This window comes from Pteronotus mesoamericanus, unplaced genomic scaffold (genome assembly GCF_021234165.1).
Source record: "Pteronotus mesoamericanus isolate MK-2021 breed Mesoamerican mustached bat unplaced genomic scaffold, CSHL_Meso_final contig_74, whole genome shotgun sequence".
NCBI lineage: Eukaryota > Metazoa > Chordata > Mammalia > Chiroptera > Mormoopidae > Pteronotus > Pteronotus mesoamericanus.
The window spans coordinates 25,306,871-25,331,650 of NW_026555247.1; the positions used below are offsets into that span (position 1 = coordinate 25,306,871).

The window sequence follows — 24,780 nt, forward strand, 5'->3', positions numbered from 1 at the left end:
ATTTTGAATTTCCATCAAGCTTGTCTCAAAGAAAAAGTCTCATTATTATTTCAAGGCCTGGAGACCCCAAGTACACGCTGTCTCACAATCTGCATTGTAATAAAGACATTTGTGAAGCAGCCTCATTACCAAACAGAATTCTAAATCACTGGGCCAAAGGATGTCCCTCAGTTTTCACCATCTGCCATAGATATCAGGACTAGCTGCCAAACTTTGTGATTCCAGCCAAACAACCCTGGGAAGTCTCATGACTGGAACTGGGACAGATACCATTTTCTAGGAATGTAATCAAAACCCTGCATAAGCCTCTCTGATAGGTTATTTATATTCTTTGAAGAATCTGGTCAACATTGCTCAGATCAGTTTAGGACTCAAAGATCTCTTCATCCCAAGAATTACAGCTTTGCCTTCCTACCCTCATCCATTGTGAGATCACTGGGTCAGCTGTTCACTGTTCAAACAGCTCTCCAGTCCCTTACAGGTGTGGCTCAGTTGGTTGGGCGCTGTCCTGCAATGTGAAAGGTCTCAGGTTCAACTCTCCGATCAGGGCACCTGCGTGGGTTGCTGGGGTGTGTAGGAGAGACAACCAGCAGATATTTCTCTCTCAAGGCAACCAGTTGATGTTTCTCTTTCACACTGATGTTTTCTCCCTCCCTTCTCTCTCAAACAACACACACACACACACACACACACACACACACACACACACACACACACACAGAGACTCTCCAAGAATTCTAAAAGGAATTTGAAAAAGAAAATTCTGCCAAATGCTTCAGCTCAAGTTTTGTTAGGGCTGCTGTAAAATGTTAAGGCTTTGCCTGTGGGGGGTGGACAATAAGACTCCTAGGTTTTTCTGCCTTTGTGTATATGCAGTGATTTTTGTTTATATTGTACATATTATCACTGATTTTCTTTTTTTTTTTTTTTGGCCACCTAACTGTTCGGTATTTAGCTCATTCAATGCTGCCTGATTTTTGAAAAACCTTTATTTCTCTTCATTTTGCTGTCATAAGATTTTTTTAAAAGACTGGTAATCACAGTTGTTTGATTCGGTCAAATTTGGCCCCCAGTTTGTTTGTTTGTTTATTTATTTATTTTTGCAAATTAAAATAGCAGCTTTTCTCTGGTCTGCTGTGAATGTGCAGGGATGGGAGTGGAGAATGATGAGGAGGGGTTAGGACAGGGGAGGAACTGTTGGAGGGAAGAGCATTGCCCCAGGAACTAGAAGACTTGGGTTCTGTTTCCAACTCTTTGCAAGCTTTTGAGCAAATCTTTCCATTTTTCTAGATCTCAGGTTCCTGGGACTCAATGATCTCCAGGTACCTTCTAGACTCCTGAAATTCTGAATCAAAACTCCAAGCATGAGTATGAGAATTTATACATTTAAAAACATATGCCATTAATCTTATTACTGCTTGTTTAATATGAGGTTATACTTTTATTTTGCAAACTTGATTTGGACTAAATTTTGTAATGATCGTCATCTTTATTATGGAACTAATAATTTAGACCTACCTAAATTTCATGAATGGCTTCCCCTCCTACTACACTAGATGGCACTATAGGCGAGGCAAATCACACTACCAAAAAAAAAAAAAAGAAGAAGAAACTGATTATCAACACAAATTGGAAAGGCTTTCACCAAGAAAGAGTTGTTGCGTCAACATTTTCAGAAAGATAAATGAAAAATGTTGGACATCTTAATATCAGGATAATGTCATTTTTACAGTGGCTTTCAAATGTTTTTTATTGTGCTCAATTAACACAGATGGCTTAGACTGAGATCCAGAACACATATATGGGCAAACATAACAATAGTTCCATGAACAAGAGTCAGCCTTCTTACCTGTTATGCCTTCTGTGATAAGTCTATTGCTGCTTGTACTCCATTAATGATTTCATGATCTGTAGTTCAAAAACAAACAATTATCTAGTGAACCTGTCAAAAAATGCCAGACTCTACTTAGCACTTGGCACCATGCCAGGTGCTATGTGTGAGAAAGAAACATAAGGATACTTCTGTTTACTGGGAAAGGAAGAGTTAGTTACCTTGAGGGATATTAGACAGCAACCCTGTATGGCACTGAAATTATGTCTACAGACTAAAAATCAACGTAAGAAGATATTTTAAGTGAAGATTTTATGGAATAGTGGGATCATATCTAACTAAGCCTTTACTTTGATAGGAACTTTTGTTGGGGAAATTACATACTGTGGAACAAAACTGGCCACATAAAATAAATGCATATTCCATTCATATAAAGTTCAAAAATATGAAAACTAAATAATATTTTTTTAAAGATACATACACAGTTGGTAAAACCATAAAAAAAAGGAATAATTGATATAAAAGTCAGGACGGTAGTTACCCCTGGCAGGAGGGAGAGGGAAACATCTAAAAGGAACACAGCGGGGAGTTTCTAAGATACTGAAGGTGCTCTGGGCTTAACCAGGGTAGTGTTTGTTGTTATTGTTATTAAAAATAAATGGAGGTTTCCTATATTCTTCTGTATGAATTATATATTTTATAATAACAAATAAAAATAGCAAAGAAGATTACTGTAATTGCTTTGTGATTCTTTATCTCTTCTTGGTAATTGGCTTTTTGTTTGTTAACCCTCCTTGACTAATGGGGTCTCTTCAAGGACAGAGCTTGAAAAGCACCCAATGACGATTTTTAAGAATAGCCTGTTATACACTTTTAAAGCTCTTTTAATGTTATCTGATCTGTCCTTGAGGATGCATTTGGATTCTAGAAGCAGTCAAATCTGCTAATAAAGTATGTTATTAAATTGAATAACTTCAAATAATGACAAATGACAGGATTATACAGCAGCAGAGAGTTGATTAAGTTATGATTCATTCTCTGCAGTTATTAGAAGTCATATTTTAGAAAAACTTTTAATGACTTGGAAAAATACAGGGATGAGCAAAAGTAGGTTTACAGTTGTTGATATGTTATGACTACTACCATTGCTTTATTAACTCAGAAGAGTGTCACAAAGACACAGTGCACTTAGGTACAATCTCTCAAGTGCCTCAACTACCGGCCTTCCGTAATTATACTTTCTGATAGTCTGCTTGCTACACTCAGGCACACTTTGGGAGAGTTCTTTATTGTCATCAATAAACCTACTTTTGCCCACCCTTGTATTTACAAAGTGTTTTTTAAGAAAAAAGAAAATGACAAGTTATCAAAACACACAAGAAGCATCTTCTGTAAGAAGATTGAAAGAATGTGACTAAAATGTTTGTTTTTTTCTTATGCCTTTATGCTTTGTCCCAATTTTCTACATTGGTCACACACTATTTTTGTACATGTGGGCTGAAGTAAGACTATAGTCATTTATCTACACTGAAGACAATTTAAGCAGAGTAACTTCAGAAATGTGTTGAGTGGAATAAAAGCCTGGCTTGCCAAGGTGCCTGCTCTGAAGTGTGACTCCAGCTAAATGTGTTAGGTCTGATGTATTTGTTTAGAAATTGGCCACTACTTTAAAAAATACATGTTATTTTTAGAGCGGTTTAAGGTCCACAGCAAAATTGATCAGAAAATGCACAGGGTTCCCTAATACTCGGCGATAAAAAAGAAGAAAAGTTTCCCCTTTGTGACAATATGGATAGACCTAGAGATTGTTAGGCCAAGTGAAATAAGGCATTCAGAGAAAGACAAATACCATATGATTTCACTCATATGTGGACTCTAATGAACAAACAAAGAAAATGGAGACAGACTCCTACACAGAGGGACAGCAGGATGACAGGAGGGGCGGGGGGCTGTGGAGGAGGGGCTGAGCAAAAAGGAAGATGGACCCATGGACATGGACTACGTGTGATGCTGGGGGGAGGGGCTGTGAGAGGGCTGCAAGGTAATGTAAAAGAGACACAGTGAAGATTAAGTAAAATAGAAAAAAATAATAAGGGAAAAAAACCACAGGATCCCCATATGCCCTCAGCCCCCACACATGCACAAGCTTCCCCAGCATAAACATTCTGCACCAGATGAACTTACACGGACACATCATAATCACCCAAAGTGCACAGCTTACATTAGCGTTCACATTTGCTGTTGTACATTCTAGGGTTTTTAACGAATGTAAAATGATGTGTATCCATCATTACAGTATCACACAGAATGGAATCACCTAAAATCCTCTGTGCTCTACCTCCTCCCTCCCCACCTAAACACCAGTCACCTTGGGTCTTTTTATTGTGTTCATAGTTTTGCATTTTCCAGCACATCATATAGTTGGAATTATACCGTGTGTAGCCTTTTCAGATTGGCTTCTTTCACTAGTAATATGCATTTAAGTTTACTCCATGTCTTTTTATGGCTTGATAGATCATTTCTTTTAGGCACTGATTAATATTCCATTGTATAAATATACCACCGTTTATTTATCAGTGTGCAGGCTTCTCTCTAGACACACATACTCTTTTGGGCAAGTACCATGGGGTATACTTGCTAGATCCTATGTTAAGAGATCCTACACTTAGTTTTATAAACCACCAACCTGTCTTCCAAAGTGGCTGTACCGTTTTGTATTTCCACCTGCAATGAATGCTCTATATCCTCACCAGCATTTGATGCTGTTAGTGTTTTGGTTTTTCACCATTCCAATCACTGTATAATGGTAACTTGTCATTGTTTTAATTTGCCATTCTGTAATGGCATATGATGTTGTGCAACTTTTCATGTGTTTATTTGCCATCTGTATATCTTCTTTTGTGAGGTGTTTATTTATGTCTTTTGCCCATTTTTAATTGGGTTGGTTGTTTTCTTATTGTTGAGTTTTAAGAGCTCTTTGTATATTTTGGATAACAGTCCTTTATCAGATGTATCTTTCATAAATATTTTCTCCTAGTCTAAATCACTATTTTTCATGTTATATATTTTATTACTTCAAGAATTGTTATAATTTTTTCCTTTAATATTCTTTTCTCTTAGAGTTCTGAGAGCTCTGGTTTATTTACAGGGTGGAGCAGAAGTAGGTTTACAGTTATTCATATGGAAAATAATATAATACTTTATAAATATTAACACAAGAATAAACTGTTTTGCCTATTCACAACTGTAAATCTGCTTCCCCCCCACTTTGCACTTTAGATTAAATTCAAGGCAAAACATTTAACTGACAACAACAAAAAGTATGATAAATAAAATGAAGAATCTTTTTTTTTAAAAAGCAGTAACTACTGTTTGAATGGCAGAAAAACACCATAAATTTTGGTTGAACTGGTGGTACTTACTATGCTTCCTTCACAAACTCTTTGAAACACAAATTGCTTTATTTGTTGTATTTTCTAGCAATTTAAATAAAAGCTTATCCTTTTAAGGAAAAAAAATCCAAAACTATATGAGTCATTTTGGATGGATACCTTTAAAACATTTTACCTGCCAACTTAAATAACAAATATTGACCATAAGCAAGCCTCTTCATTATGACTTTGAATCATAAGATAATAGTGCATTCAAAGAACAAGTTGTGGAAAAGGGACAATCAGAGAATAAGAAGAAGCTCTTGGAAATTAAAAAACATTAGTGTCTGAATGAATTCTGTAGAATGGCTCAAAGACAAGGCCAAGGAAATTGCCAGGAAAATGGACACAAGAGATAAGGAAATGGAACACTGTAGGAAAAAAAAAAAGAATCTTAAAAAGATCAATCTGGAATGTCCCCCATTTAATTAGTACAAGCTCTTAAGAATAAACCAGAAAAAACAGGGGAGTAATTTATCAAAGAAATTTTCCAAGAATGGAAGCAAGGGAATGTCCAACTTGACGATGGCCAGCACAGTGAATGGAAAAAGACCTGAGTCAAGAAAGTTGTATAATTTCAGAACACCGAAGTTAAAAATAAGATCCTAAAACTTTCCTGGAAAGAAAAGACACATTACATGCACAGAATCAGGAACAGAATGGCGATGTTATGCCCTTTCAACCATCAAGTTTAAAATAGAAAAAAGACATTTTCAGGCACACAAATTCTCAACCACATTTATCTCCATGTATTTTCACTCAGGCGGATGTGTGCTACTAAACCAAGCGAGTAACCAGGAAAAAAGACTGCATCTCTAGGGGATCCAGTGCAGGAAAAGTTACAAAGGGAAATCCCCTGATGAGCACCCATCCTAAGAGTGAGCACTCTGGAGTGGAGCGGGAAGGTGGAGTGTGTGTGTGTGTGTGTGTGTGTGTGTGTGTGTGTGTGAATGACATGTTATCTAATGTATTTGATGAAAAGGAATGTGATATGGGGGGGTCTTTAGAGGTGTGTTGGTATCTGAAAATCAGCAATAGGTATATAGAAAAGTTTTTAAAATGAGGTAATTATTCATTCCAAAAAAATAAGGTTGTACAGAAATGGAAAAGTACTTTTTGACACAGCAGAGAACATTATTTATATGGTCATAACGATCTAATCACCAAATATCGATATAACTGTGAGGGGAGGGGAGGCTGAGACGTATGTAAAACAGCTTAATCCTCACCTGCCTTAACAGGAAGTGAATAGTTAATGTCTACTATTCATATACCATGAGACAGTGAAATGTTTAGACACATGGAGGTAAATATTGGAAGAGACAGCTAAAGTAATTGAAGTTCTTGCCTCTACTGAATGAGGGGTGGGGGTAGCGTAGTGGAGCTGGACAGATTATCATTTTTCTTTAACAATTTATAGTACCACATTATTCAATCTTAAAAAAGAGGAAAATTTTGACCCACGCTACCACATGAATGAACCTCGCTGACATGCTGAATGAAATAAGCCAACACAAAAGGACAAATACTATATGAGTCCACTTACAAGAGGTACCTAGGACAGCCTAGTTCATGAAGACAGGGAGTAGAGTGGTGGTTGCCAGGGCCAGGAGCGGGGCTGAGAGTTATTGTTTCCTCAACACAGGGTTTCAGTTGGGGAGGATGAGAAAGTTCTGAGGATGGACAGTAGGGGTGGTCGCACAACAGTTTGAATGCGCTTGATGCTGCTCTCTAAACTGTGCCGTTAAAAATAAACTGGTCAAGTTTGTTACGTACGTTTTACTATTATTCAACTAAAAAGCAACAAAAAAGAAGAAACTAGAGTACTATTTGATTTTTAGAAAGCGTTGGATGAATGCCTTGAAAAGATTTTGTATGTGTCGTGAATGTGTGTGTGTACCTAGATTTCATTTAAGATATATCAGCAGGTAAGCACCTGTGATGTACTCGGAGCTGATTTCTGGCTCACACGTTTATTATCACTTTCCCTAACCTGGTCCAAATAGGACTAGGTATATTTCCTCTAGGCAGTTCTAAGCAATAAAATGCTAATTATATCGGCAGTAAGAAGTTAACTAGTAAAGTGCAGTCCTAATTTAAATCATGGCACCTTCCGTTTACAATTAAGAAGTCAGCTCTAAGAAGAAAGTAACAATGGAAAACAACTTTATATCCTGAGAAACGTCAAAGTGCCTTCCAGCCTTTAAGTCATGTTTCTTGGTTTTGACAGGGTACTTTTACCTTCAAGGGTTTTTTGCTATGAAAGGACTGCTCTATCTCGTTGTCCTCCCATCTAAATTTTCCTTTTTGTTCACAGTGCGAGATGAGGACGGAAGCACGACGAAAAAATCTCCTTATTTTGATTTTGCATTATTTAACACAAGAAGGGTATGTTACATTACAAATGTTTAGATACGATTTCTCTCTTTTTCTGACACCCATTCAAAAACAATTAATAGACTGCATTTTTTTAAGAGCGGTTTAATAGTTACAGAAAAAATTGAGCAGGAAGTACAGAGAGTTCTCATATGCTGGCAACCCCCGACCCTGCCCATTCTCCCCTATCATTAAGATCTTGCATTTGTGTGGTATGTTTGCTACAACTGATAAACCAGTACTGTATATTGATATGTTATCATTAGCTAAAGTCCATAGTTTACATCGGGTTCATTCTGGCATTGTACAGTTCTATGAGTTTTGACAAATGCATAATGTCAAGTATCCACGACTGCAGTATCATACAGAAGAGCTTCGCTGGCTTAAAAATCCCCTGTGGTCTACCTGCCCATCGCGCTCCACCCTAGACACACGCTGTTATTGCCTCATTTACTCAGATATTTTCCACATTATGCACTCGAACACTTTACTAACAAAGCTACCCAGTTCATGTGATGCATACCTTTTCCCATTCAGGTTTGAAGATAGTCTAGGCCTTTCACATCAGCTTCCGGGGTCCCCTGCTGGCTATACACACAGAAATAACGATCTTAATCCTCAAATTTTCTTCCTTCAAAATAAAGATGTTGCAATCACCTGAATGACCTGTGCTCAGCCGTTTTCTGTGCAATGCCCATCCTGTAACTGGCAGGGTGGGCAGGGAATTTGGCCACCTACCTGCTATGTTCTAAAGAGTTTCCTGTGTATTAGCAAAGCATGCATCCCCCCTTTCTGCCATGAGATGGCCCCTTTCATCTTGAATCAATGAAAATTCTACTTAAGAGTTGCTAATTTTCCCAGAGACCTGCTGGGAAAGGGACTTATGAGTGAATTATTAAGATTAAAAGGGAACTATAGTAGAGGTAATTTTAAGGACATATCAGTGTCAGAAAAATAGACTTTCCTTTAACAAAATACTAAGAATTCAGCAAAGGGGACAGATTACTGTGGATTGGAGTAAATGATCAGAGAAAGCTTTGTAGAGAAGGTGATGTGAGCTGACCTTTTTTAAAAAACTAATTTTATTTTTCAATTACAGATGACATATAATGAAAGATGTGTAGAATAGCAATAGACAGATGTGATGGACAGCGACATTCTAGGCAGGGGCACAGAAGAAGGGGCATAGCATAATTGGAGCAATTAGGGAAACAAAGGCCAGGGTCCAAATGCATGAGGGAGAATTCGTGCAGACAGTGGAGGGTCATGGATACAGGTTCTTGCGACACCACACGTGCATTTCCTCAGGACTTGGTGCCCGTCAACAGCCTCCCCGCCTCTCCTGCTGGGTCTTGCTTCTTGCAGCTCACTCCTCTTTCTGAAGTCCTGTCCTGTCACTGTGTAGGTTAAGAACCTGTAGTGGCTCCTGCCAACCCTATCCAGTTCAGACCTCATTCAGGCTCAAGTAGTATAACAGGAACACACAGAAGCAGTTTTATTCCCCTGATCAATTAGTTTAGGAAACACGGGACGTGCCATCATCTGCTAGAAATTTTTTTTAAGTCAAAATTCTATGATCCTCAAGTTTCAGATGTACTGTCATGTCAGTAAAGACTACAAGCAAACTATAGTATATGTTTCCATCTTCCTTTTCTTTTTTGCTTCACAAGTGCATATATGTAAGTATATGTGTATTTAGTCATTAAAAATGTTTGGAAAGATAAAGTTAATAGTTATTATCTATGGTGAAATTTTCTTTGGACTTACCTGTATTTTCTTAAATTAGTATACATTACTTCACACTAAACAAAAGTTATTAATGGAGAATGGATTTAGCTCTTCTCTCTGTAAAATGGGGACTAAGACATAGCATAGAAGCTTGGTGAGCCATCAGTGAGTGTGAAGCTGACTGACTACAGCCAGTTGAAATTTGCAAGTTCTTTAAAATTACCAAGGTTGTTGGAATTAATCATGGCAACAACCTTTGAGAAAGTTCAGTCTTCCAGCTGGCCTGAATCTGGGGCAGGGAAGAGAGCATTAAAAAAAAAAGTTTTCTTCTTCTATCTTCCAGATTCAAGTCAAACAGAAAGAACTCTAACCTGTAGCAGGAATTCTCAATCTGAGCTCCTTGGGTAAACCCCTGAAACTGAATGTGAATTTGTGCATATTTACACATGTATACAGTTTCCAGGAGAAAGTTCTTTCTTTTAAAACGAAGTTAAGAACTAAGATTAAGACCTGGAGAGTCTTTCCACTTTCAGAGGATTGTGAAACAAGGCACTTGTTTTTATTGCTAAGACTGCTTAAGTCAGACAGCTTTACAGGTGGACAGTTAAAAATGACAGCAAAGAACCCCTGGTGAAGATGCTGCTTACGCCCAGAAGCAGTCATGTGTGACTGATGAAAAATTTACAAAGAATAATACATCCGACTGGATGACATCTTCTCATACTAAATTTCCTTGGTGATGTTGATCAACATATCATGGGAATTTCCTTCAGGGCTCATGATATATTCTTTTGAATTGCCTCAATGATGACAAATCTTACCTGGTGGGGCTGAACTTGGGTTCTGTCAATTACCAAATGTTACCTAATATAAATAAAGAGGTAATCATGTTGGGCAAATACTCACTTTTGGCTACAAATGAGTAAAGGTAAATCACAAGACATTTTATTAGTTGACTTACATATGTGACTAAGCACTTAGAAAAACTTTTTAAACAATGATGACTCTGGACTTTTACTGCCTGTTTGCTTTTCTTCTTTCTACCCAGAGTTAATTTTTTTGTTTTTTTTCTTCTGTGAAATGGCCAGCTATATCGATGCAGCTAATGCTTTGGAGCAAGAAACTAAACTGGGGTTACGACGCTTTGAAGTTTGTGACAACGTTGATCTTGAAACTATTTTGATGGACTATGAGAGCTATTATTTTATAAAATTTCAGAAATACCCCAAAATTGTGAAAAAGGCATCAGACACAGGTACATGGTTATTTTGTAGAAATAAAACTTTACTTCATTTTTAAGATTATCATTTCTTCCTTATGTTATTCCTGGATAGTTGGTGCCTCTTATGCTAAACTGAAAGAATAGACCAGAAGGATCCTATAGCTTCCCTTATATCCAGTTCAGACAATTTAAATACGATCCTCTGGACATGCACATTCCTTCAGTTATATTGGCATTTGTTTGAGGAATGTGTATTGTAGGATAATGAAAGCAAAATCTCATTGTATCACAGGTACTTTCTTTTTCTCATTTCCAGTTTACATTCAATATTATTTTGTATTGGTTTCAGGTGTACAGCGTAGTGGTTAGACAATCATATACTTTACAGGTACTTTTTAGAAGACTGACATTACTTTCATTTCTTTAGAGATAGAAAGAGCTGTTAGAAGAGGATAAATGACAGAAGACTCTTGTTAGGAAGACCTATTATCTATCTTGAAAATAACATGAAAATGAGCATTGGTAAAGCTAATAGCTCATGTATAGATAATGAAATGCTTTTGAAAGCCATCAATCCAGATGATGATCAATATTTTGCAAAGACCCAGTATAGGTTAGCAGTCAAGGAGGCTGGCTGGAGGAAAGATCTAAAGTAAGGGCCCTATGTTTTGTAGTAACATTGGCTTAGAAGTCTGTAAGTGGGGGAAGTAATTATAAACCAAGGGAGATCATTGTCCTGTTTACAGGCACTTGTTAAGCCACAGACTTTAACATTTCATGTGGGGACCAGGAAACCAAGAGGAACATCAATTAAAAATAGCCAGGGCCAAATATCAGAGCTGGAAGGGGTCCGGGGGAGAGGTGTGTTATCTGAGCCCCCATCCAGCGCAGGGCTCAGAGCTTGGAGCCCTTGGCTGGTGCATCTGGGTCTTGGCAAAGAAAGCACGGGCTTGTAACCACTGGATCACCGGAACTATTATTTACGTGGGCCAACTTTTAAAATGCTAGTTCTGATTTGGCTTGAAAATGCATTCTCCTGGGATACGGATACAACGACTTTTCATTAAGGTAAACTGGCAGAGTATGACTGAAAAGTGTTCCCTGCCAGACTCATCGAATCGTCCTGGTGCCCACGGACCATAGCAAAATGTGGTCAAGCTCATGAAAGCCCAGTGAAATGGTGCCTATAAAGCTAGCCCATATCAGGGCTGTCACTAGGTCCATGGTCTCCAACAGGTTTAATACTTGAGGCCTTTGCAGTCTTTCTCTATGTGGAAATGCTTGGGAAGCCTGGGCTTCTTTCTCTTCTCTAGTCATTTCACTAATCTCTAGATAAGAGTAGTGTAGAGCCATTAAATTCCAAAAGACTGTAGCAAAACTTAAAAACCATGTGAAATAACTAATGTACCTGAAAAATCACTTTCTCTTAAAAACTAAATTCTTTCCTTTTCTCCCAATATCTGTTTTTCCACAGCAGAAAATAATTTAGCACCAAGAAGTGGAGGGAAGACCAGAAGGTAAAGTGAATGGTAATTCATCTTGATCAACTCAACTCTAGGAGTTGGTGGGACCCTTTCCGGAAGATTCTCCAATGTGGCTCCGTGACTGTCTACCATCGATACCAGGCTGCGGTCGTGTGATGTTGGTGGGCCCAGCCATGTGTTCCCCTCATGTTACAGATGTCCAGGATGTGGGCCAGTCCCTGCCAGTTGTCCTGGTTTTACCGCAAATAATTGCATCCACTGATCCTCTGTCTTTCTAAACTATGTGGTATGAAAAGGATGGACCTCAGAGATGTAAGGACCTGGGTTCACTTCCAGGGTCTACTTCTGACAAGCTAGGAGCAGGTTTCTGACACATAGTGAGTTACCAGCACGTAGTGAGCACCCCAAAAATATTATTTTCACTTTTAAAATCATATACGAGTTTCTTTGTGCATACCCATGTCCTGACCTTTTTAAAGAGATATAGGTCTTTCTTTTTTCCTTTTCTGACACTAACCTTATATTCCTTTCTCTAGCTTCTCAAATCCAAGTCTCATTTGGGACTTGCAGCATCTGATGGAGCCCTTCTGTCCCCTCACCCTTCTCGACAAAGTCCTGCCACCCTTGCCTCAGTGTCCTCCTTGTTCCCTCCTTCCCACTCCCGACCCACACCCATTGTCAGAGCCTCTTCAGCAATGGCCAACGCAACGGCATGGCTTTGGCACATGAAGGCCTATAGACTTCTGCTATTATAATAAGGCCCAAGCCTCAAAGGAAGCTTGAAGTGGGGTTCCAAAAGGGGCCCCACAACCATTCAGTCAGTGAACAAAACTTCTGTAAATCTTAAAATGCAACTGAAGAAAAGTTAGACTATCATTACAAGCAACTCAGTAGGCCTTTGGGAGGTATGAGCACCATGTGCCCTGCTAAGTTCCGGGCTGTTGTGACTCCCATTCCTGGTCTGCAGCCTAAGAAGAAAGAGGCAGACACCTCACAGGGCTGATTGGCATCACTTATAAAATGGCTGTGGAGCCCCATATGCGTCGTGATGGTAATACTTTGCCTGAGGCTACCTTTGCTTTGCACTTTTCTATAGGAACAGTTTCATTGTCTTGATCAAAGTGTTATTCTTTTATTTATAGTTTCCATAAAGCTAGTCAGACTCTGGTAGTAAATAACTACTTGTGAATAAAATCAGCGAGGAACATTTCATGAGGCCAGCTTTGGGGAACACATTTAGATTCTGATTATTTTTCAGCCACACATTCATGCTTAGAATTTGCTCTGCATTTCTTACCTGGCAGAACATTCTGTGGGCAAGTGTTGTTGGAGCACTTTGCTTCCCTTTGGGATACAGCTTGATGGCTTGGGGTCCCTTCAGCTCTTCTCTGAGTAGATGCTTATACTGGTAAACAGGAAGGCTGGGTAGCAAATGGCTGGAGTCGGGAAGGATAACTAGGAAAATAATAAATGGTGCTTGTTTACAATTTTATACTCAAAGATATTTATTGAAATGAGAGGTTGTGTCTTGAGACTGGCTATTAACAAACAGAAGTGCCTTTTTCTAATTCTTGTGTCTCACATCAGAAAGCAAGCTCCCCGCTTAGAGATTTGCAGGTGACCCAACGGAGGAAAGGTTCTTTAATGTGATGGACGACAGAATTAGGGTGCCAAAAGATGTTGACAGTTTGGGAGATGGGCCCAAAACAACAGGATGAAATTTAATGAGATAAGGTTTAAGCTCTAACCAAAGATTCACAACAAACAGCTCCCCCATTACAAAATCAGAGACCTAGGCCTCTGAATGAACAGCAGAGGCAGTGTGAGTCAGCAGTGTGGTGTGATTGGTAACATGGCCTCAGGTCTCATCAATGGAAACTGTGTCCAGAAAGCAAGAGATGACTCTACTGTGGTTAGAAGACAGCGGATAAAGGGAAGGTGACCAGGATGAGTAAGATTCTGAAAGCCAGATGACCTTAGGAATGATTGGAGCAACTGGGGATGTTTAGCTTGAAGAACAGACAACGTGGGGTGGAGAAAGTCCCTAAAACAATGCACTCTATGTCTTCACTCTCTAAAGAGGGATTGGACTTTCTTTACAAATTCCACAGGGTACACCGAGGACTGGTGGGTGACTAAAGTTAGAGTGGGGTGTATTAGGTCCCACATTAGGAAGAATTTTACAATTGTTAGTGCTGATTGGAAATGAATTGCACATTATTGCACTTGTCTTTGGTTCTGTTAAAGCAAATCTGTGAATCAGTTGCCTCCAGTAAGAAATCACGGTGGGAATAGACTCCCAGGTCCCTGAGAGCCCTTCATGGGTGTTGAGGCAAGTTTAACTATATATAGCTACATATATTTACATATACATTTAACTAGATATAAATATATGTATAAATTCTGTTAATTTAAATTAATGCTGTTCACAAGGGTTTGCATTTGTAAAACATTTGGTATGCATTTCATAGATATTTCATTGTCGTGCCAGCAAAAGGCCTGAGGGATAGACATTCTTATTCTTAACTTACAGACAAAAACCAGATGTCCTGAGAAACTGGCAGGTGTCCACCTCTTGTGGTGTTCATGCCCGCAAGCCCGACACTGGGGCCACCATGTTTGAACATTGGTGGTATTCGTGTGGATGGCCTCGCTGGCTGATTAGCTCTGCGTTTACATTAGACATGAAGAACTTTTTCTTTCCCACAAAGAAATGGAGTTGAAACAGTAGCTCTCAGACACCACTTAGACCATGGGGAGAAAAAAGTCTAGAAATACCCCCTGCAAATGCACCTCACATGTAAGGACAAGAGAATGGAGGGAACCAAACAGTTGATGATGTGGGTATTCGTGTTCTGCCCCTGAGCAAGCCCCGTTCCTCTCTGTATTTATGTATCACGTCGATACAGGTAAATGCACTGGCAGCCCACCAGCAGGGCCCCTTCCCAGGGAACACCTCTCATCTCCACCTCAGTTAGCCACTATTCTGGTGTTTTGTCTGAAGTACACAATTCTGGTGAAAATCTGTTTTACAGATATGAATGATCTGTGACAAAAGACATGAGGTAAGGTTGCTTTTCTTCCATGAGCGTCTTTTGATGTTTTTTTAATCCTCATCTGAGGATGTTTATTGATTTTTAGAGAGAGGAGGTGGGGAGAGAAAGAGAGAGGGGGAGAGATAGAGACGTGACAGAAAAACATTGACCGATTGGTTGCCCCCTATACGTGCTCTGACTGGGGATTGAACCTACAACCTTTTTGGTGTATGGGATGATGCTCCAATCAACTGAGTTACCTGGCCAGGGTCCCTTTTGCTGTTCATTACAAACAGTGTGATGGGAGGTATTTCAAGTAGTCAGGGTCATACCCCGCACACTGGATAAAGCTGTAGACAAATCCCTGGGCTTCCTTCCTCACTCCCTTCTCTCTCTCTCCCTCCCTCCCTCCCTTCCTTCATCATTGTATTTTTTTCCATTACCACTCCTGGGCTCCCTAATGCTCATTAATTTGAGTAAAGGATTCCTTTTTGTCCTGTACCATCCCTGGTCTGAGTGCTGCTCTTTAAAAAGGATGAAAAGAAACAATGGAAGGATGTTTGTAAAGCAATGTGTTCTTGGGAAAATAAAGCTATTTACAGAAGGGCTAGAGCCAGAGGCCATGAAAGGGAAACGGAGAGAGTGAGTTGGGGGCCTCCAGGAGGAGGCGGGCCCCCTAGCCTGGTCTTGGAGGAACGCAGTGGGTAGACTGAGTGAGTCAGGGCCTGGATCGGCAGGGTAGGGCGATGGTGCACAGGGAAGGGCCCTGTTGTGGTGCACCTGCCCTATCTTTCAAGAACTCTTTTCAAGTATGCTCTGCAAATCATTTAGTTATCTCAAACTAAGTGGTTAGGATAATTTCCTTTAAGGTCTTTGTTTCCTCCCCTAGGGTGATGAGTGGCAGTTGTCAAAATCTTCCCAAGATCAGTCAGCTGAGGCCACGGTCCAAAACCACAGTGGGGAAGCCAGGGGAAGCCAAACCCCTCCCTAAGGAACGTCCTAAACAGGTTGGGAACGCTTTGCTTTGTGTTGGTAAAATCATAGGTGAATGAGAATTAGCCTCAAGAAAATAATCACATTTTTAAATTAATTTATTTGAGGACCTATGTTTTTAAAATTGCTGTACGATTTCATTAAATTGCACATTTTCTTCCAGTTCACTGGGTTAAAAAGCACAGGCAAATCCCTAGTCTTTCCAATTTTCTTAATTTGTTGGGGATGGCTCCTTCTTCCCTCAGCCTTTCCCCTGGTCTGAGTGCCGGGTGACAGGACTCGAAGGGTGAGCCCTGGGCCCAGCCAGAGCGGGAGGGCCTGGTTGCTACAGAGTTCGAGCCTCCCATTTGAGGGAACTGTAGTTGGCAGGCCTTCCTGCCCTGAAGCGCATTCCTGGGTTCCTAAATATAGGCCAGGGTAGTCCTGCGTGCAACTAGGCTTCAGAATCTCCTGTTGGGTTTCCCAAAATGCCCGTGGTTGCTTCCCACCTCAGACCTCCACACTGGGCTTTCTTGGGGAGGAGACAGGCAACAAGAGGGGAGGGTCCAGCAGGTGGTGAAACCAATAGCTCCTGACCTAGGATATCCATGCCTAGAACCTCCTTGTTCAGAACAAAACATACCAGGTTTCAAAGGAAAGAAAACCAATAGAAATTGTGAAACAGAATCAATATCAAAGATGTCTGGAGGGATAGAAAGAAATAATCATGAAACTCGGTCAAAGTTGGTCAAAAGGAACATCTCACCCTCAGAGAGGCGGGTGGTCTGGCCATTGCAGCCTGACCCAGGCGGAGGGGAAGCAGAGGAGCAGCAGGATAAATCCAACAGGAAATGGCTGACCGCTGCCTCTCCAGACTCGGCCACCCCTGAACACAAATGCTTCTGGTCATGGGAGAAAAGATGAGCCAGCGAGTGGGCATGGATTGAGGCCCAGCTGTTTCTGCCATTGGAAAAGCCGCTCAGAGCCCCTGGCTTCCAAGACCGGCTCCTCCCATGGCCCAGGCAGATAATTAATTCCTCTTGGGGCTACCTGGAAGCAGCTGGATTATGCGTGGGGTTTCCCATGTCCAGAACTGATCTCCAGCATTTGATTTGGGATGATGGGATAGGCAGTTACAACCAGCATTTCTATGTTACTTTCCACAGCTGACTTCCACCTGTCTTCCTCTTTCTTTAGGAGGTTGTCAATAATGCCCGCGTGGAGAGCGCTGACTTTGGCTTAAATATATCAGGAATCAACAGAGGCAGCAGAGAAGAAAACATTCGTCCACACAAAGTAGGTGGAACTCATAAACCTGACAATGAAAGGGGAATTTTATTTTTCTTTTTAAAAATGAAAATAAAAACGTTATTTCTGTCAAACAGAAAAGTTAATATGTAATGATCACAGGTTGGCTGTGTGGTGAATTGCAAAGAGCACTGGATAAGGATTAGAACCCTGGGGCTCTGGTCTGAATCCTCTTTCTGGATGAATGAACTTGAATGAACGGTGCCATCTCTAAGGAGCTCAGTTTCCTCCTTTTCAAGTTTAGGGGTTTGGGACAGATGGTTTCTAATGTTCCTTGCAGCTTAAACATTTTGTGATTAAAATGATAAACCTGTCTTCCTCTTTCATGACGGTGGGCATGACTGTTTTGCATTATTTAAGAAGATGTGGCCGCATACTCATTCTTTCCTGCGCTGTCACTGGTTGTTGATTAGTGGTGTCACCTCCTCCTTGGAGTCTGGCTTCAGCTGGAGCATAATTTCCTGTGAACCATGAAACCTCTGTTGCCAGAGAGTTGATCTTGTCCTTGATAGAGATTCTTCCTCCTTCATGATGAGCCTCATGTTCTGATTTGTAAATAATAATTTCTCAAACAGAAAAGACCCAGATTGAGTGGATATAGTCAAAAGGTAGGTAAAACATGTGACTTGGAAATGGAAAGTAGCATCAACACGAGCATAACTCTTGATTGTAACTTCCAGGGTTCTATTTCTTTAAGAGTCATCTTTCTCTCTTTGATCACGTTCTCAAACTCCAGGACGGCTGGCTTACATCCAGCCAACCCTTCTGGGCCATACTCAGCTCTGGGTTGTTTGTGTTTGGAGGGGAAGCTGGGCGCATCTCCTTGGAAAGCAAGGGTGCCGTCTCATTGGCCTGACCTAGCTCCTTTTAAGGGCCTCAATGACATGAGTGATCGCTGGAGATGCTACCATTCGAATCAGTGTCTCCCATGGAGAAATATTCTGCTGTTCACCTTTACAACTTTCATGGTATTTTCAGGCACTTTTGTGCCTAGCAGTCTTATGGCATTGGGTTCTCTCCTGAATGTCTCAAGTTCATATGAGTGGATGTTTCCGATCAGGTCATAAGGAAGGGACGATTTAACCCAGCACTTAACCTTTGAAAGAGTCTGGCTATAAATTCTCCTTCAGCAGAAATGTCCTCAGGGTAAAATGTACACAATTTTCTCCCTAGTGTTTCAAATGTTCATAAACTAAATGAAGGTGTATGGCCAGGGCACTGATCTGCAAAAAGTGTCTCTCATTGCCACGTTAGGGCCCCTAGCTTCAGGATTCCCCAGTGCCCCTTGCGAATGTACTAGGTGTATTACTTTTCAAGGTAATTAATGGCTTTCGAGTCAGCTGGCCTAGGTTCAAAGCCTGGCTCAGACCTTCCCGGATGTGTAAGCCTTGGGCAAGCTGTTGAATCTCTCCAAGCCTCATCTCTCTCCTCCTTAAAATGGAAATAATCATAGGGCCGCTTTAAATGTCGTAATGAATGGAGGGCCTATTATGGTGCCCAGCACAAAATAAACAATAAATGCCAGCTACAGGTATTGTTATTTGTTTTTCCACACACCCTTACTTGTTCCTTCTTCCTAAAGGGGAGACAAGGTGGCAGTGGAAGGAGTGTGGGAGACAGGAGTCCGAGTTTGAATCCTGACCTGAAGTCACTTGTTAACTGTGTGGCCCCAGGCAGATCACTTAACTTCCCTGGCCTTACGCTCACATCTGTGAAACTAGGACACCACGCCTGACCAGCAGAAGTGTTATTAGAGTTGGAAATAATCAAAAGTACAGATCAGTAGTTACAAAACAGTCATGGGGATGTACAGTACAGAATAGGAAATGTGGTTGATAATATTGTAATAATTATATATGGTGTTGGGTGAGTACTGGAGATATCGGCGGGAACACTTTATAAATTATATGATTGTCTAACCAATATAATGTACACCTGAAATTAATACAAGATAATATTGAATATAAACTGTAATTGAAAAACATTTTTTAAATAAAAAAAAAAGAATTGGAAATAATCTTCACAAGGTAGTTTGCATACCTGTTTGGTGTTAGGTACTCCGCTGAGTGGTGAAAATCCATGACAGTAAATAGAAACTATCGTTACTCTTGTGCTGATAAGTTCTTTCTGAGTGTAGAACGTTTCCAAGGGAGGACACAGCACAGGGGAAATAGACATATAAGGAAGCAGATGGCATGTGTCAGGAACAGACCAATGCTTCTGAATTTCTATTCAAACCAACTTCATTCTAAAGAATTTATTTACAACTTGTGTTTTTTTTCTTTCTAGAGTGCCCCAACCTCAGGAAATTACCTTATTCATTATTAGTGTAGGTGCTTTTTAAAGCCTCACTTTAAGTTTGCCTTACACATCAAGGAACATAAATGTGTCTTAGTTTGATGAAGCCGAGCTATTAAACATAGTCTTCCCTCAAGTTTTACTGGTGTAAATAACAGTCACTCCCTTTCAGGGCCAAATCATTGACTTCCGAGGGCTGCTCACAGATGCTATCAAAGGAGCAACCAGCGAACTTGGCTTGAACAGCTTCGACTGTAACCCAGACCCCTCAGTAAGTGGCTAAAATGTAACATTCATCTTGTAAACTGCCAAAATCCAGAATAACTTTAAAATATAATTTTGAGTCCAGAGAAGCCTCGAGATTGGTTAGAAGGTCATAGCGGCCTGCCTCCGTTTGTGTCACCATGATCCCTGCCCTGTTTTTCTTCCTAAATTACGGAGCACTATTATAACGTCAGGTGTTGTGTTCCCATTATCAGGAACGACTGCTGAAACCTCTGAGTGCATTCATTGGCATGAACAGTGAGATGCGAGAACTGGCAGCCGTGGTGAGCCGGGTAAGATCTGACATTCAGTTCGCCAATTTGCGGAGGTGGGTTGGGGCTCCTGGAGCATCGTGGGCTGCTTCTTTTATTAATAACAATAAATATGATCATTTATTTATAAAGTGCCCCCACTTGCAAAGGCTCTCATGTTGTTTAGAGGCACAATAATGCATGATAAATAAATTATAGAATCATTAAATTACAACATAAAAAGCCCACCATCTCACTATAGAGGCCAAGAAAACCAAAAGAAAAAAAAAGATTTAGAAAGTAAGGGACAGGTGAAAGGTTTTAAGCTTAGCCAAGAGTTAAGGGGAAAAAAGCATCTTAGAAAAGGAAAGAACGTATCTGCATCTTGTTTAAATAGTCAAAGCCTAGAAATAAGGATGTCAGGAGTCTGATGATTTCATAAGTGGAAATTTCCATGAAAAACAAGATTAATGGGAAAGAGCTTACCATCCAGACTACTGATTTTTGAACGCTGCCCCGCCGCCGCCATCCAACACCAGCATCTAATTCAGGGAAGTCTTCTGGTTAACAACACAGGCTCTGGAATTTGACCTCGGTTTGATGTCTAGATCGTCTTTCTGGCTATGTGAGACTTTGGGCAGGTTCCTTGGGAATAGAAGAGATTCCTGAGTTATAGGGACTTTCTAATTTCCAGCTATCTTGTATTTTATGTATTCTAATTTCCAGCTATCTAGGCCAGCTCAGGCAGATGTTTAAAACGATGCAAAAAACTGCAGAGTCACCGAGTAATTCAGGGTTCCCAGCTCTCTCTTTCGGTCCAGCAGCCTACTACGTGTCAGGTGTGTGCTGGCAGCTGGGACACAACGGTGAACTCACCGACACAGTCCTTGAATGCAAGTTTCTCATCCCACAAGTGAGGTGGACTTCAAGAACGTAAAGGTGGAGTGTTTGTGCCAAAGTGAGGAAGATATCCAGGAAATAGCCACATGATAAAGAGTATAAGACAATGGTGGGAGGACATTCTGGGCAAAAGTACATACCTGTGAAACCATATTGATTGTGCAGTGTTTCTAGTGAGCCAAGTAAAACGCAAAGAGTGCTGGGAAATGGGGCTGGAGAGAGAGGCCAGGGTTCCTGAGTAACGGCCCGCTGAAGAGGGCCCAGGGCTGGGAACATGCTGTAGGACGTGGGGAATCTTTCAAAGGTGTCCATTGAGAATGGGATATTCAAATGTGCTTTTAGATACCTTGTTCTAATGACAGTGCGGTGGGTGGACATTAAAGAAGTGGGGGCAGGGAGACCAGCTCTGAAGTTAACACCAGTGAGAGAGGATGAGGGATGGAGCCAGGCTGTGGTAACTGGGATGCATAAGAGAGCAGAGAGAAATATTTTTTATGGCCACAAAAATCAATAGTCTCATTACTATTTCTGCAAAAGGATAACATGACTAGTGCTGATAGAGTTGGAGAGTGGAAGTGGCCTGAAATGATTCCATCTGGAATCCTTTCTACAGTACCAGGGGAGGCAGTCATCCAGCCTCTGCTTGAATGCTTACAGTGATGGGGAGCTCACCACTTCATGAGGCACCCCTGTTGAGCACTGACAGATAACATTTGATTGCTATAAGGAAAACCTTCCTATTGAGAAATTAAACACTACCATGTGGAACTCAATGTCAACGTTAGAAGAAGGGAAGAAATACTGCTATTATGTATGAGTAGCTGGTGGGCATGCAGATCCAGGCTTTAAAGAAATGGTAGTTTCTCCCAAGATATTAGAAGATCAAGTCCCCTCTCTGTCATCTCATCCAGGAATGGATCATGCATATTAGGCATGACTCAAGTCACTTGTATGAATAGTATCTCTAATAAAAGTTGTCACTTATGGGACACTGGGAACTGGGAGGATGGAGGACGAGTTGGAACATAACATCTCACCAGCATTTTAAAAATATATTTTTGTGACTTTGAACTTGTGCATGTATTACTTATTTAAAAATTAAGTAAGTTATAAAAGTAGTTTCCAGATTGTCGTGTAGTCATCAAAACGACTTTGGAAAAGAGGCTTTTTTTTTTTTTTTTAAAGTAACACTCTAGATATTCAGTTTGCATGAAACAGCTCCTAATGAGAGAGCCCCCTGAGTGACAGTTCTGAGGCGTCCCGTGAAATTGAAATTTGGAAACTGTAAATGAGTTATCAGTAAAAGCTACCTCAATTGATTACCCCAGGTGGTTGCTACAGGGCTCTTCGTGAAAGGGGAAAACTCACTTTTGCTTGGTTGTCGGCCTCCCTGAATTTTGTAGTAGCAATTGCTCTTGATGGAAGGAGGGAGCAATTACCAGGGAAAAAGAGAAATTGGTTTCAGAAGAGCATTATCTCTTTCACGCAACAAATTAAGAAAGTGTTTGTGAGATCAAGGAGCAAGAGAGAATCTAGGAACTGGCTAGGAACTATGTTTTGCAGTAAAAGTTAATGTAATTTGAAGGCATATTCCTGTAGTTTCTTTGATTATGGTCATAAATCAGCATGCTTTGCTATTGACTGAAGACAGGTATAGTCCGTCTTTAGGAGCTTCTCTTTTTCTCTCCTAAAAGTACCATATTATATTATCGATATCTCCTTCAGGGAAAATCATTGGATATTCTTATGGTACCCCTTTGGTAAACTAATGTAAAATTACAATGTGCATATATACATATATCTAACATAAAAATTTTTTTATCACCAGCTCTTTAAGTCCCACTGTAAGTCAAGGATTCTGCGGCTCCTGTGTTTATTATAGCTGTGGAGGAAAACGTTAGTTTTAACAAAATGATCAAATGTGCATTGCAGGACATTTATCTCCATAATCCAAACATAAAGTGGAATGACATTATTGGACTCGATGCAGCCAAGCAGTTAGTCAAAGAAGCTGTTGTGTATCCTATAAGGGTAAGGATGGGAAGCCTCATGGGGGTTATTTCTTTCATTATCCATTGAACACACTGTATATCATACACCTAATGGGGAGAGAAGCACAGGATGATTTTCTGTCCACAAGTTAAATTTTTGCCTGTGTCACAATACTTTGTCAGTACTGGAGTACCAGGGCCCCGTCCATTCTAAGCAGTTGGAAATGTTACATGTGCATTCAAGGTAGATATCTTTTCTAAGTGGTAATATTAACTCTAAGACTGTAGTATACATGTATACATGTAGTATACATGTAGGTCCTAAATATTGGTTCATATTAGTCTGCCTCCCTAAAAATATACTATAGTAGAAATAGTTCTTGTAGGAGAGGGCGACTCACTTCGTTTTCACAGATCGGCCTTCCCCAACGTACACACACACCCCCCCATCACCTGGGCTTTGCTTCTGGCTGGCTGTAAAGACTAGACAGCCTCCTCCAGGGGTCTGGCCAGCCAAGCTAGCACGTTGTGCTCTCCGCTTGCTCCTGACAAGTCTTCGTGCAGAGTGGCTCACTGAACAGGAAGAGAAATGGAAAACAAGACTCTCCACGTTTGGTTAACAGACGTGATGATGAGAAGATCAGTGTATCACATAGCTTTTGCAGTATAACAGATGCCCCCCCCGCCCAAAATGTAGTGCCTCTGAAACAACAATCATTTATTTGTTTGCAGTTCTGTGGGTAGGCAGTTTGAACAGGGCTCAGCTGGGTTGGCGCCTCCCTTTACCAGGTGATGTTGCTGGCCTCATTCACGTGTCTGGGGCATGAGCCAGGGTGGGTGGAAGAGATGGAGAGGCAGGGAAGGGTGGGGTAAACAGGATAGCTGAGGCGTCTCATCCTCCAGCAGGCAAGCCAAGTCTTGTTCGTTCACATGCTGGCAGAGGGTTCCGAGGCAGAAGCAAGGAAGGGCAGGCAGGTCCCAATCCATGAGTATTTCCCATGCCTATTCTTATATTCTTCCTATTAACTAGTCTTATATTTTCAAGTCTTTTCTTCTAATTGCTAATGTCCTTGTGATTTGCCATTGGCCAGAATCACAAGGCCAAGCACAGATTCAAGTGGTGGAGAAATATACTCTGCCTCTTGGTGGATGGAGCTGCAAATAATTTGTGGCCATTTTTTGTAGTCTAATGCAGTCAGAATTACAAATTTATTAAATAATCTATTTTTATCACTGAGCCCATGCAGGTCCTGACTTTTGGATGCTTCTATCCGAATGAATGAGACAAAAATCAATAAATTTGGATTGTGTTTCCCACCTTTTTTTCCTGTTAAGACAGGTGGATAAGAAATATACTGGTGTTCAGGCCTGGCTGGTGTGGCTCAGTGGATTGGCAGCTGGCCTGCAAACCAGAGGTTTGCCGGTTCAATTCCTAGTCAGGGCACATGCCTGGGTTGCAGGCCCAATCCCCAGTGGGGGGCATGCGAGAGGCAACTACACATTGATGTTTCTCTCCTTCTCTTTCTCCTTCCCTTCCCTTCTGTCTAAAAATAAATAAATAAAGTCTTAAAAAAAAAGAAATATACTGGTGTTCAGAATCAGTAGTTTATTCACCATGTCCTCTGAGTGGATCTACAGTACTAAGGCTTCTGGAAAAGATGGAACATCTCACTGAAACTCTCTGGATGT

At 40.7% G+C, this 24,780-nt stretch overlaps 1 protein-coding gene across 1 annotated transcript in view; it reads left to right on the forward strand.

Annotated features, from left to right (window-relative positions):
- KATNAL2 (katanin catalytic subunit A1 like 2) overlaps positions 1-24,780 on the forward strand; it is a 61,985-nt gene that overhangs the window by 14,464 nt on the left and 22,741 nt on the right. Inside the window, 8 exon segments of the mRNA XM_054583862.1 lie at positions 7,580-7,650; positions 10,455-10,621; positions 12,063-12,105; positions 15,997-16,114; positions 17,277-17,375; positions 19,858-19,956; positions 20,165-20,242; positions 23,033-23,131. Of these exon segments, the coding sequence (XP_054439837.1) occupies positions 7,580-7,650; positions 10,455-10,621; positions 12,063-12,105; positions 15,997-16,114; positions 17,277-17,375; positions 19,858-19,956; positions 20,165-20,242; positions 23,033-23,131 (774 nt within the window).